The sequence below is a fragment of the Nymphaea colorata genome, chromosome 1 (genome assembly GCF_008831285.2).
Source record: "Nymphaea colorata isolate Beijing-Zhang1983 chromosome 1, ASM883128v2, whole genome shotgun sequence".
Taxonomy (NCBI): Eukaryota; Viridiplantae; Streptophyta; class Magnoliopsida; order Nymphaeales; family Nymphaeaceae; genus Nymphaea; species Nymphaea colorata.
Window position 1 is genome coordinate 4,875,198 of NC_045138.2, and position 14,418 is coordinate 4,889,615.

The 14,418-nt window shown below is 35.9% G+C and overlaps 1 protein-coding gene across 1 annotated transcript; it reads left to right on the forward strand.

Annotated features, from left to right (window-relative positions):
• The first annotated feature begins 913 nt into the window (after positions 1 to 913).
• LOC116247341 (NAC domain-containing protein 104-like) lies at positions 914 to 2,256 on the forward strand. Its single transcript, XM_031619479.2, has 3 exons — positions 914 to 1,165; positions 1,611 to 1,894; positions 1,984 to 2,256. Exons 1-3 carry the CDS (start codon positions 1,006 to 1,008, stop codon positions 2,164 to 2,166), a joined length of 627 nt encoding a protein of 208 aa, XP_031475339.1. The 5' UTR covers positions 914 to 1,005; the 3' UTR covers positions 2,167 to 2,256.
• The last annotated feature ends 12,162 nt before the right edge of the window (positions 2,257 to 14,418 follow it).

The window sequence follows — 14,418 nt, forward strand, 5'->3', positions numbered from 1 at the left end:
CTCTCTCTCTCTCTCTCTCTCTCTCTCTCTCTCTCTCTATATATATATATATATATATATATATATATATATATATATATATATATATATATATATATATATATATATATATATATATATATACATGCACAGACCCATGAGTATAAGATAAGTCTTTCCTTATATATTGTTACCTACATATTTAATGTCTGATAGACAAAAATTTTTTACTCCACCACTACACTGCCAACGTATATATTCACATTCTTCTTGCCCTTTTTTCTATAAGTATGCAACCCATTTTACCTTCCACGTATATTTCATAAATAATTAAAATTGGATCTTAGTCTCTTTCAAATTCCTGATAAGTGTTATGTTCCTCATACACATGGACTAGAGCATGGCACCAAGTTGAGGATGCAGTGACTCCACATCAAGCCCCAATAGGGCTCCTAGCCCTTTAGGCAAGGTCAAGAAGGGTTACTTGGGCTCTCATTTAGGATGGGGTCATTCGCCCACCCAGAATGAGCCATCCACATTAAAAATTTTAACAACAAAATTTTAGGTAAGTGGGGGGTCATGGAAACTGGTTATGTGCAGAGTCTCTGCATGAAAAAATTATGCACAAAAATGTATAATGAATAACATACCTATATCTAATTAGAAAGATAAAAAAGGTTATGGAAAAGTTAAAAAACTAAAATATACATTTCTTTACAAAAACATTGAAAAAACCCTAACCCTCATTTCTTTTTCTCTTTGGCCTATATTTATAGCCTATAAATATACATGAGCGCACCACACGTGCGCCTCAAACCACTGCCTCAAGGAATTTTTCCTTAAAAACGCCTTAACTCGCAACTTTTTTGCAACATTGTTTATAGGCGCACGCAACTCGATCTCTTTCGTCACTAGTGCAGCGCCTCGGATTCCTCCCTCACATTGAGGCGCCATTGTCCACTGGATATATCTATATAAATAGCACCAAAGACTAAAGAGAGCAACTTAAGGAGGAGAAGAAGAAACATGGGAGATAAGATAAGCCTTCCCCCTGGCTTCAAGTTCTTCCCAACAGACAAAGATCTCATTCTTCATTATCTCTATAAGAAGGTCAAGCTTCTCCCTTGCCACTCAGACTTCATCATGGAGATAGATCTCTACAACTACAATCCTTGGGAGCTACCAGGTCTCTCTCTCTCTCTCTCTCTCTCTCTCTCTCTCTCTCTTGTTTCTTTGAGCTGCGATTTGTATTTAGGTAAAGATGACTTCAATTTTACAAATAGTAGACGAGAAAACGTCAGCAAGTTTGCTGATAGATCAGTTTACTTGCTTTTCTTTCTACCCTTTTCGATACAGAAGAAAATGTTGGTAGTTGGTATTCGAATTAGGACACCAGTTATATTTGCAACAGAGTGCAGGGTAAGCCTGAGCAATCAGAATTCAGGTGATGATTACAGAAATAAGAGTCGATAACTGAAGCTACTTGGTGTAAGCTTCAATCAAAGACGAATTTGGAAGAAATATCTTTCAACGATCTCTAAGTTCAGACCTATTTAAAGCATCATCTTCGTATATATTTAGTGTGAAAACCATTGAGATGTAATGAAGCTGTTGGTGTTGGGATAGTTCAGGCATGGCTTTGGGTGGTGGCAAAGAGTGGTATTTCTACAGCCAAAGACCAAGCAACTACAAGAAAAACTCCATACAGTACAGGCCTGCTGCATCTGGGCATTGGAGGGTGACAACCATGGATGAGCCCGTATCAAATGGCAACACTGTTGTTGGGTGCAAGAAATCTCTTGTCTTCTACACTGGCAACGCTCCAAGTGGGACAAAAACTGACTGGATCATGGATGAGTATAGCCTCCTGGAATCGACAACCAGGACATGTAAGAAGCGTGGGAGCTCAAGAACTGTTAAGTCTCTCTCTCTCTCTTTCTCTCTTTCTCTCTTGCTTCCTCTCTTGTCTCTTTCTATCTCTTAAAGCGTGGACTATAATTGCAGGTGTCAGGAGACTGGGTATTGTGCAGGATCCAAGAGAAAGGCCTTGATTCAGAGATGATCTGCGGTGACGATGATGATGACGACGGAAGAGAGCTGTCATATCTAGATGAGATCTTCTTTTCCATGGACAATTTGGATGAAATAAGTTCACCAAGCGACTTCACCGCTACATTGTTTCATTAGCTGTCTTTACTTTTTTCATTTTTGCCCGTTTGCTCTTCCACTCTGATGTTCTAATGAAAGAAAAGATCCTTTTTATCATCAAAGAACAATTTCCTTGTGGTTTTCCTTTCTCTCTTTCGGTAGGTAAAAGCGAATATATAGCTTCTGGCAGATGAGATGAGCATGACTTCCTTTACTGATCATAAACCAAAAACGTTCGAAGAAAATTTCACATTGACTGACTTGTTTCAAGGTATAATGATCTTACTGAAAACTAACCTTCAGCCTTTACTGACGGTTCTTCACCCTTCCTTTCATCTGTGAATACGGGATAGAAATACATGAGGTCTTCATGGTTCCTCAAAAAAATTAATACAGATTCTCAAATATCAGTCTTAATTTGTGCTCAGAAAGGCTATGAAACAAGTTATCAATTGGGTATTGCTTATACATAAGCAGGGGCGGGCAGGTATGATCATCATGTCATCGATAAAGAAAGGTTTATTTTCATATTGAGACTTCATGGCAGTATTTTTCATTTACATATAACCATTATTTTTTTAAATGATCTAACTAGTGTTTCTTAGCCAAAATTTTCTTGCTCCTACACGACGAAGCCTGGGATAGATTTCTAAAATTTTCGATAGAGGAGCCCATATATTCTCAAGTCATTCTCACGCGTGAAGGCTTATCCCATTAGAAACATTTTATCGATGTACAAACAGGAAAAGAATTAGTACTGGTAACTTAGAAGCATTAACCTTTAGGATATCCTCAAAAAAAAGGAAAACAAGAAAGTACTCATACCATTTTGTCCTGTAAGGTGGGAGGGGTCCGGTGCCTTTTTATCTCTTATCAGGGTATTTATGTCATTTGGGCTTCACAATGTTGGAACAGACATATAACTTACACTACACCTTTCAATTCAGTTGTCATGTTTGTCCACTCAGATGAATAGTAAAAGTGTGACAACAACTATATGAGGTTCGAAGCTCAGACCATTTTAAGTGCGAGCTGCCTTGCTGCCCAGTTACACTATACTTCTTAACCATTTTTTTTAGGAGAAGGGGGACAATGTCAGGTTATTTAGTCCAGTCTAAATTGGGTTTCCCATAAACTCAGCAATGACTATCAGACAAACACATCTTACGCTCCATTTTGGAGGCAAAAATACAGTTCTCTCTCTAGGGTTTTTAAGAAAATAGTCCCTAACCTAGCAGCTTATATAGTTATAAAATTAATTGGTCCATCCTCTTTGCCTAACTAGTGTGTTCTAATCTCCCAAAGTCAATTGCTACCTACCGAACGATCATCGGCTCTCAGACGAGCTTTTCTTAGTGATTTAGACGCGTTTCCTGTAAATGAGGATGTAAAATCATTTTGATCCAGAAATACATTTTATATTAAATAATTCTTTTGTGATATCAAATAAAAAAATGCATTCTTGAGTACATTGGAAAGACCCTAAAACTTTGTCTGGAACCTTTGGATGCCGAAAACATCTTCGGGTGACGGTTGAATTGAGTTTATGAAAAATTCAATAAATTCATACATTGAATAACCAGAAAATGGCCAGAAAACCATTTAAAAAATATATAAAACCCATTTCTTTTCCCAGTCAGTCGCAGCCCACAGACTCCGCGGACCGCAATAGACTTTTTTTTTGGGTGTTCTGAGAATGTGGTTTTCTTGTTATACAAACAGAAAAAAACTTGCAAGTTTTTCTATGAACTTGAAATTTGATTTTCGAACACTTAAAACCTAATCTTCAACCTTGCGGTACAACGAAGTTGTTAGCTTCGTACTTATATATCGAAGCTGGTTTTGCACGCCGTGCTGATGCACTAAATTTCATGAGCGAGCACAGTTGATGACGAAAATACCTTTATTTAAATTAAAAAAAAGAAACTTTTTTGTATGAATAAAAAAAGAAATCTAAAAAAGAGAAAAGACTAAAAAAATATTTTTTTCAACAACTTCAAAAATGTCTTCTTTTTTTCTTTTGGCACAGATAACTCTGTCTCCTTATATATACCTCCAAAACTGGCACTGTTTCCATGGTTTTGAGTCTCATGCAAACAGGCTCTGAAGGTCATCGTCAAACACTGGAGCTGGTACTCCCGATTTTGTCTTCTGCAAGAAAAGACATCTAGAAAAATCAAATTGAGTGTGATCATAAATGTCCTTGACATCTGACCGAGAGCTAACCCCATATGCCAATTCATTTTTTTATTCATCAGGCTGTAGAATTATTAATGTCCTACTAATGAAGGAAATTATGATAACATAATGTTGCATGAAGGGGCGTAGTGCAACTTGAAAGCAAAGTGGTTCACATCGAAGGGGTTTGAGGTTCAAATCTATGATTGTTGTCATGCTTTGTTGCGCTATTTTTCTGGGTTGCAAGTGGTGGCAAAATGTGACACTCGAGTTGAATAGTTATACTATGAATCCACTAAGGCCGCAAGGTAAGCCAGAACCTTGGAGTTCCTTTATAAGATGACCGTTTTATCATCTAAAAATGACATAAATTGCTATTTTATGTACTGGGTGTTTACCCTTTTTCCCTTTTCTATAGTGATATGTAAATCTCTTTAATTAGTGAGACGAAGGCGTTGGCACAGTGAGGGGAGACAGGCTGGGCTTTGCTTGGGAATGCACGTTGATTTGCTCTTTATCTTATTCACTGAAAGCTATAATGAGTATGTAACCTGGGGAGTATCAAAGAGATTTTACTAACTGCTCATGTTCATACATGGGTTCAAAGTTCAAACTTATTAAAAAAAAAAATCCTTTAATAGTTTTCATAGTTCAATAAATAAGCATTAGTTTTTTTTTTTTTTTAGGAGAGTGGTTCATTCCACCACCTTTAAGAGACGTCATTGCCCCCACCCCTAGGTTTATAGAACTTGCTTTTTGACCTATTATGGTCTAGAAGAAAAGAGCATTAAGACGTGATGGTGACTATTACAGGACGTGAATACAAGTTTTTTAAGGAGATAGACTATCTTGTGACCCAGCACACTACAATCTATTGGGGTAGTGTTTAATTTACTTGCTTTAATTTATTTATAATGTGAAGGTGGAGGTTAGGCACATGCTACCTGCAACTTGCACAAAATGGTTTATTCAAATTGCAAGGTCCAACTCTACAACCCTACCCATGTAATTGGTAGAGCTGCTTGACAGTCATCTATGAAACACTTAGCTTCTTCTGTAAACTAGATATGTCAATAATTTTGGCTCTACAATCTTCAAATTGCTTTTAATAGCAAATGTTTTTTTCTGAGGTGCAGCTGTTTTGCAACCCTACCATGGCCGACAGTGGCCAGACATCTTGTGGCAGACCTCAGAAGGGTTAAATAATTGACACTTCAAGACCGTATTGGAACATAGTGAATCCAGCAATATTATCTTTGCCATAAGTGATGGAAAAAGGAAATAAGAAGAAGAAGAAGAACTATGTATAGGATACTAAATCATGCATTCTCTTGGTATAACTCCGACCTAGAATGTTAATATTCCCCAAGAAATTATATGCTTCACTAATATGTGTATGTTGTGTGTTCTTCCTGTCTAAAACAATGAAAATAAACACAAAGATGTTAGTTATTTTTGGATATATAAGTTGAGTTTTCATATGCTAAAAGGAATAGAACTGTTGATTCCTAAACTTTAATTTAGTCGTAGACATAGTTCCGAAATGCCATTTTTCTCACATGCAATCTTCTAATGTTTTTGTTGGAAGGTCGCATCAATAAAGTTGATTTCACCAATAAGTGGGTTAAAAAACAAAGACTTTAAGAAGCCGATGTATCTGGATACGAGATTTAGTCACACTCCCAATAGTGGCGAATCTGATCTTCAAAGTCGAGAGTACATATATGTAAAATTTAATTTGGTAGGTGACACAAAGAACATTTGCAATAGAATTTGGTATCTTTCTCTTCATAGGGTACTGTTTGGTGGTTGGCAATAGGAACACTGTATTGTTTGGAATGCAATGTTCCCGTTACTGAATGGGACACATTCATGGAACATGACATTTTAAAGAACGTAGCATTCCTGTTACCACATGCCTTCTAAGAGCCCCTGCAGGAAGCTAGTTGGGGGCACGTAGTGTAAAGAGGGAGGGCCGGAAGACGCATGTTTTCCCGTCTTCCCTATGTCGAACATACATGGCTAGGCTTAGACCATGAGGTCATTTGAACTCTCTCTGTTTCATCACCGATCTCTCTCTTTCTTTCTTCTACCATGGCTTGCGAGACCCTTTGAAACAAAGGAAAATTTTAAATTAAATGTAATATTTTTTTAAAAAAAATTGAGTGGGGCATCCCTCCTCTCCCCCCACCTTGGCTCCTCCCTTGTGTTAGTGACTAAATTTAGTCAACTAAAAATAAAAAACTGAAGCTTGCTCATGTTATAAAGTCTAAAAGGAAAAGGGACTTGTTAGAGGTTGTGTCAGTCTCTTCAATTTTTGCGTTCTTTTTCTCGCGCGAAGACATCAATATCCACTTGCAAAGAAAAAAGCTGCATTACCTTCAGTGATGTACGTCTTCCCAACTTGGCCCTTTGTTGAGCCAGATCAGGCAACACTATTGTCCAGTCACCAACAAAGACTCCAAAGAAATTGTCACATGGAGCCCAAACACTTACATACCAAAAGTTTGCAGGGAGAACTGAGATTGAGAGAGAGAGAGAGACAGAGATCGAGAGAGATCAAAAAAAGGATATCTTGGATGAGGGGCGGAGATACGTGGGGAACTCCTAGGGGCTGTGCCCCATGGAACCACTCTAAAACCTTAATATGATAGTTGAATTTAGGTGGACATAGGTCCAGTTATAGGAGGGAGCCCTATCAGATCCAGGTCATTGCCACATGGACCTGGGTAGACTTAGTTGTCAACAATATGTTTAGTGCTTCATGAATTTTTTTTTTATTTTGCCCCTGATATAGATAGAGTATATTTATAGAAGTTTAGGATGGTAAATGTCACTAAAAAAATGGGGTTTATACTTGGGTATAAAAAGCATCAGTGAAACCTTTATTGATGTTTTTTGAACATCAGTCAAAATAATGTCAGTAAAAGTAGTGTGACTGATATGTCAGTAAAACATGTTCGGACGCCTCATGGTTTCTTCTGAAATTAACTTGGTCAAACATCAATGCCATAGGCTCGATAGAGAGACCTCTTCGCATAAGTGCAGCTTAATTTTTTCGCACGTCCATCCATCGGTTATTATGGTGGCAGCTAGCAGATCAGGGGAGAAAAGAAGATGCAACACGAGGACTTGGTTTTTAAATTACATATCCCTGTTTTATTGTTGCCTTACAGAGATTTTATGGGATCCAGTGAATTAGTAATAGTTTGATCTTATAAGAATATATATATATATATATATATATATATATATATATATATATATTAAGAGAGAGAGAGAGAGAGAGAGAGGAACCTAAACCATGCTCATAAAAATAAAAACACATATAACCAGTTGGCATAAGTGGTCAAAGTCATCGTTACCCTTCAAAAGAGACTAGATGTTTCCTTTAAAGAAACTCAGTTGTTATATATATATATATATATATATATATATATATATATCCCCAACCCCATCTTTTGAAGGGTATTTTAGAGTCTTGCAAAAGAAACTTGGCTTTCATATTTACAGCCTACTTTTTATCATCTAATCTCTTTAAAATCGATACAGCCAGTATGATTCTGATCAAGTTTGATATATGAGCATCTGGTAGCAGACAATTATTAATATATGGCCCCTGCCAGTCCCCTCTTCCCTCCGCCCCTAGTGTGGCCTATAGGCGCCCATGTTAAAAATCTGAAGAGAAGTTTTATGATTAATTTATATATATGTGTGTGTGTGAAAGCATCTATTTGAAGTTTTCAGAACATCATTTGAATTGGAGTACAATTATTAGTGTAAAGATAATTGACAAGGTTTGCTCTATGCCTCAGGGTTGGGATCTAGCTACACAATGACAGGTCATCAGACGAAGAAGTTTGTGAAATATGGTTTGTTTATCTTCTCATTTTTCTCCGTGAAATGAAATTGATGAGATTATCTAAATAAATTGTTTGGTTGCATTCTTTTCTTGGAACTAAAGGAAATTGCAGAGTTATTAATTGCGGCCAGAGTTTGGTAATCAGAGATCATGTCTTTTCGCGATTAGGATCAATTATATGTTGGTAAATCCAAAATTAGCTGTAAGTTCCTAGCAGTAAATAAAAGGATGTGTAAGGAAGAGGATGATAAGAATGCATGCAGCAGACTGATCTGGCTTCCAATTGACCTGGTTCCAAATTGGTTGCAGTAAAGAGGTGTCAGATCTTTCACTCTGCATGCCTGGTCAATAATTACAGAATTCCAGATTATGTCTTTGATCCCTCTACTGTTTACCTTTTAATGGCTGTCCCACTTGTCTGTGTGTATGTGTGCTCTTGCTACTCTCTCTCTCTCTCTCTCTCTCTCTCTCTCTCTCTCTCTCTCTGTGTTTGTGTTTGTGTATGTGTGTGTGTAAAATAGAGAAAAAAAAAAGAGGTAGATTTGAATCTGGCTAGTTGTATATATTCAGGATTAATTAGTGCATCACTGCATTTTACACAGTCTTAACTTGAAAAGTTCATTCGTATGGTAAAGGGTTATCGAATTGAATCACTGAAACTTTTAAATAAATGAATATAGCCATACATTCAGGGAGCTTTATCCTTGTTTTGCATGAGAAAGGGTTTGACTTAAAATAGGAGAAGGAAGGATCTGTTATTAAATTCATGATTTTCAAATCTTGAGGATTTCAGATCCGATGAAATCAAATACCCTTTTAAGCCAAAAAAACAAAAAACAAAAATGATATGGATGGTCTTCAAAAATTGTAATGCTCCACTTTAGGAAGTCTAGTCTCATATTGAAAATTGTGGCCAGGGCTTATGAAGGGAGTTGTTAGATGTTGATAATCCTACTTTTTTGTCCTTTTTTGGCTGAAATGGAAACTGGTAGGATTGGGTTGGGATCCGTTGGAGTGTGGACTCAAGCCCGGGATGAGTATGTGTTGGATCATTTTAGTAGCATCATAGCATGGTTCAATACTCAAAGCTAGAGTCCCACACATGCAGATGTGTGCCTTGCGGGAGCATATTATAATGCTCCCTTTAAAAGGTTTAATTTCGTCTTCAAGATTTACAAAAGGGTTGTTAGATAGTTGGTTGTCTTGATTCTCAATCTTTTTTGAGCTGAAACTAAAACCACTAAAAGGCTTGTTGGAATCCATGGGGCCAGGAGCTCAAGCCTCGTGTAGCTGTGGATCTGGCCGTGTCAAAAATGAATGTGAGATGACATCCTCACTACTTTTTCCCTAAACCAGCTAAGGGGAAGTGGTGTTCTTTTTCGAAGAAGTTAATAATAACTTTACAAATATATTTTTCTTTGCACGAATATGATCTTATGAGTATTTAAAAACCAAGGGTCTGCGGAGATTCAACTTGTAATATTCTATTTACACTTTCAAGAAACAATTCTCATATAGTCTATTGTAACTTTTCAACATGCGTAGATGAAGATTGTGTTTGTATATTGTCAATGTTTATAAAACTAGATCCTCATGACTGACATAAAAACTTACACTAATTTTATCACTAAATTATAGTTAACCGCAGAATTGGCCTTTTACTTCCTTAATTAGCAAGACGAAGAAAATAATCCTTTTACTTTTTGCAGGGATCAACTTGAAAATTTTCAAGATATTAGCGTATAAACTTTTTTATACAAAATTTGAGGGGGCCCATGGCTCCCCTGGCTTTGCCCACGTGGGGAGGTGTCCCAACATTCAGAAAGAAGATGAATTTGAAATGCTAATAGAGAAACTTGGAAAATAGTCCATAAGATTGAAATTTTATGTATGGAAAAAGTTCTATATCTGAACATTTCTTGTTGTCCCAATAAACTGAAACTCTCTAAGCATTCACTAAATTTAACGTTTAGTTGAGCAAAAAAAAAATCAATTAAGTACTTGAGAGGAAGCAAAGCAACAAATTGAACAGAAAAAGACAAGGGAGCCAAATTTTGTATACTATTGCCACTGAGCAGTTATGTCTTATATGTTTAAGATACTATTGCAGTTATGTCTTAGATGTTTAAGAATCTATTGTTATTGTTGTCGTTGTCGTCGTTGTCGTCATTGTCATCATCATTATCATCTAAATTAAATCACTGAACCTTAGATAAGTTACATGAATTTACAGTAGCTAATGCGCTCTAATTATATTGAATCACCAAATAGATCTACCTCTTGATTCAATTGTCCTTAAGCTATGCAAGTAAGGGAGCTAGGAAACATTTAAACCATACGTGAGCCCATTTTTGGGATTATAGGAATAAATTTAGCTCTCCACAAGGAAACTTTCCAGGAAAACACTCTTAAAGAAAACAAGAAAACCCGAATAGCATATACATGGGGATGCAACAGATCATATTCAAATTAGATATACCCTTAGCTATATCCACTTTTTCGGATATTCACATATTAGAATTCAAGTTTGAATTTGAATATAAATGAAGAAAAATCAAATTTGAATCAGAATCTGACATCTGATTTGACAATCTAAATCCAATTTTTAAATTCACAATTTGAATATAAATGAAGAAAAATCATATTTGAATCAGAATCTGACATCTGATTTGACAATCTAAATCCAATTTTTAAATTCACATCTGAATCCAGATCTGAATTTTAATTTCAACCCGGCTGATTTAGGGGAATTAATATAGAATAATTATTTAAATCTGAATCCTATCCAAATCCGAATCTGATTGGGAGGTGTGTGTGTGTGTGTGACCAGATGTCCTTTCTTAAATCTGAATCCAATTTGATTTCTTATTCGAAAATTAAATTTTTTCTATACACGATTTTTTTGGAACGATTGGATCAAATATCTTAAACAAATCAGATATATTAACATCGTTACGTATAACCCAGTTGTTTCCCATAATCACATAAAAGATCTAAGTTTTTGTGAATCATATGCCATCAAAAATTCCATGAACTCTTAAACTAGATACTATCCAAAACTTAGATAAAGTGTGTCATCTGAGAAACATGATTTCTTAAGATTCCTTAAAATTGTTCGCTTCTAGTTATTATTTTAACTGAATCACGCCAATAACTTTTTTTTTGTGCCCCAAAGAAAAGTTCTCAAAGCAAACAAACAACAAATAGTTCTGCGCTTGCCATATGCAAATTACTAAGTAGAGGAAAAGCCAAGTTCTGCTTGTCATTTAATGGCGTGAAAGTTCCATGGTTGGCCTGAACAGATCTTGGCTGCATTAATTATTTATGAGAAAACTTTGGTCCACATGAAGCTAAAAAATGAGGACCCATATGTACTGTGTACAACTGAGATTTCAGAGCCATTGGGGCTGCTTTTAGTTGGCTCCATATGTTAACCTTGGTGCGGCACATGACCCAGCCTGGCCAAGCACTATTTTTAATAATTCAAGTTGTCAATTCTGACTAAATTTTTTTAATAACAAATTTCTTTAGAAAACTTTATTTTGGGAAGATATTTGAAATTTTAAAAAGCGAGCCTGAAATTATTCCCCGGTAATTTTTTAAGTTAAGTGAGTTATATCAAGCAGGTTATATGTTGTGGCCCCTAATAAAGAGTCATGTTATATACTGTATGTGACCAAAGTATCTCTGTTGGTTAAATAGAATACCCAGCCGGTCTTTTAAAGGCAAAAGTGAAACTTCAAAACAAATTATGTATTCATGCCCCATAACCATTTTCTTATCTATGTATTAGTGCTATTAATGCTTCCCTACCAGTGGCGCAGCCATATGTGGGCTAGTGTGCAGCACATTAACATTATTTTATTTTTACATTGAGAAATTTAATATTTACTTTTATAAGTGGCACCTATATATGGTAAACTTTCAAAAGAAACTTAAAAGTTGTAAAAAAAATAAAATAAATGGAAAACTAACAATTCAACATCAAAAAAGAAAGAAATTGATAACAAATGAAAACTAGAAAATGGAAACGCATAATTTGGTGTTGAAAAATTAGAAACAAATGTTTAAAATGAAAAAAAGGGAAAAGACTTTTTGGGTTTTTTTTTTTAAAAAAAAGTGTGTTTTGCTGGTTTTTCAATGACTTGTTTTTTACATTCTTAACACTTTTAAAAAACGTATTTTTTATTACTATAATGTTGACTTTCAAGAACATTGCGGTACTTGCAATTAAGCTATGCATCAGCACTTGTTTATAGGATTCCTGGCAGTTTTGTGAACTAGTGGAAATTTCGGATGCGGAAGATCTGGGGTCCATTGTCACTTCAAACTTTGCTCCGGAGCTAGCAGAAATCCCGAGCAAATCTCTTTCACGAGCAGCCTATTGTTCTTCGTTTGATTTGAATAATTTATGTGTGCTAGTTAGCAAGCTAGCTTGGACTGCAGAATCAGAGGATACAAAGAGCTAGGATTCACGGAGAAGATAATGTAGGGTAGCTAAGGCTGGTGTAGAGGCACTCATTCACATATTTATATATCCAAGGGAGGCATTCTGTATATAACAGAATAAATATTTAAAGAAGTTAATATAAAAACAATGAAACATTGAAGGGTGCCCACACTAGCCTTCGCATCTGTCCCCCCTCCCCTCCTCTTCTTCCCACAACCAAAATTTCATCCATGGGTTAAGCCTAACGAAATGGGTGATGTACCAATATATGCATGACAGAGAGAGATAGAGAGAGATTTTGATTGAAAATAAAAAGCCAGAAAACAGAAAATTTATTCAGAATTGACAACCAACATGCACAGCCCGATGGAATTCCAGGCATCAGACTCCATCCATGTCGTCGTATCTCATGCCTTAGTTTGGACGTTGATGATCATTCCAAGGCTTTACTCTGTGCTCCCATCCTGTCATCCTGTCAGTCTTATCATATTGACTGCGATTTTGATAAGTATGAACCACCGGTCATATCGTAAATCCATGCAGCAGATTTTTTGTCATGAAAGATTCTCCTGCGGCCTCCCCAAAAGTATAGTCTTCCACTCAACTGTAGTTTCTATCTGAGAATCTTCACTCTTTCGTCACTACAATGACAAGGAAGTCCTTCCTTTCCTGTTCATCGTTGCAGCAGAAAATAATTCATACATCTTTATCTTCAATGCAGCCTACTAAAGGGTTGCAGCAGCAAAATATTCATACATCTTGATCTTCAATGCATCCTACTAAAGGGTTGGAGAACTCTCTTATAAGACCTTAAAGCTGTTAGAAAAAAGTTAAAAGAAAGTTTCATTGCTCTGGCATGAATCTGGTGGCAACGCATTCGCGCCAGAGTTGTCCATACGTTGGGTTACTAACTTACTACAGCCGCAGAGGATGGGATGCCACCAGCAATTAGTTTTTACCAGCAGTGTACTATCTTAGTTTTACTAACTCACTAACTGCTAATTTTACTTTAATAATCAGAGATTTTTCACCAACAGGCGAATTAAAATTTTTAAGTTTTATAAAATTTTACTTGTTTTATATAAAAATTTTGAAAAATGATATTTCAACTCCTGTCAAAATTTAAAAACTTTAATTTGATTCTCCTCATAAAAAATTTCTAGTTCCTCGGGTCTTCTATACTTAACTGCACCATATGAGATGTTCAGTGCCATACTTGCTGGTTTTTCGGCATAAATCAGCCATCCCTTTGCTTCCTATGAAGAAATGAGTGTGCATACACACCCCTGTACACTCATAAATACTCATAAATACACATGAAAGGAAACCATATTTAGGACTTTGAAAATTTTCATAACCTTTTTTCTTCTTAAAAAGTTTTTTTTTATTTAAACAACAGTGTTTTGGTCATTACACATCCCTATGCACATAAGCATTTTTGCCATATGAAGCCGGTGTCATTGCTTTGTCAACCCATGAGACATGGGTTTTCTTTTCATGTGTGGTATTTTCTATTTTGTAAAGAGTAATTTTTTCTTCCAAAAAAAAATAATAAATGCAACTTTTTTGGATTTTCCATTTTGTCTTTGTAGGAGGCTTCTTGCGTTCTTATTCGATGGACCGTTAGATTGAATGTTCTTTACTTAAGGTCCTATTTAAACTTATGGTTTAGGACATGACATGGACTTATTTGAAAACTTATTTTGTGAGGCCAACGTGGGCCGATAAAAATAACTAAGTGGTAACCGTTCGAGCAGCATTGGCATAAACTTTAGTTGTTTGTGACTGAATGGAAAAGATT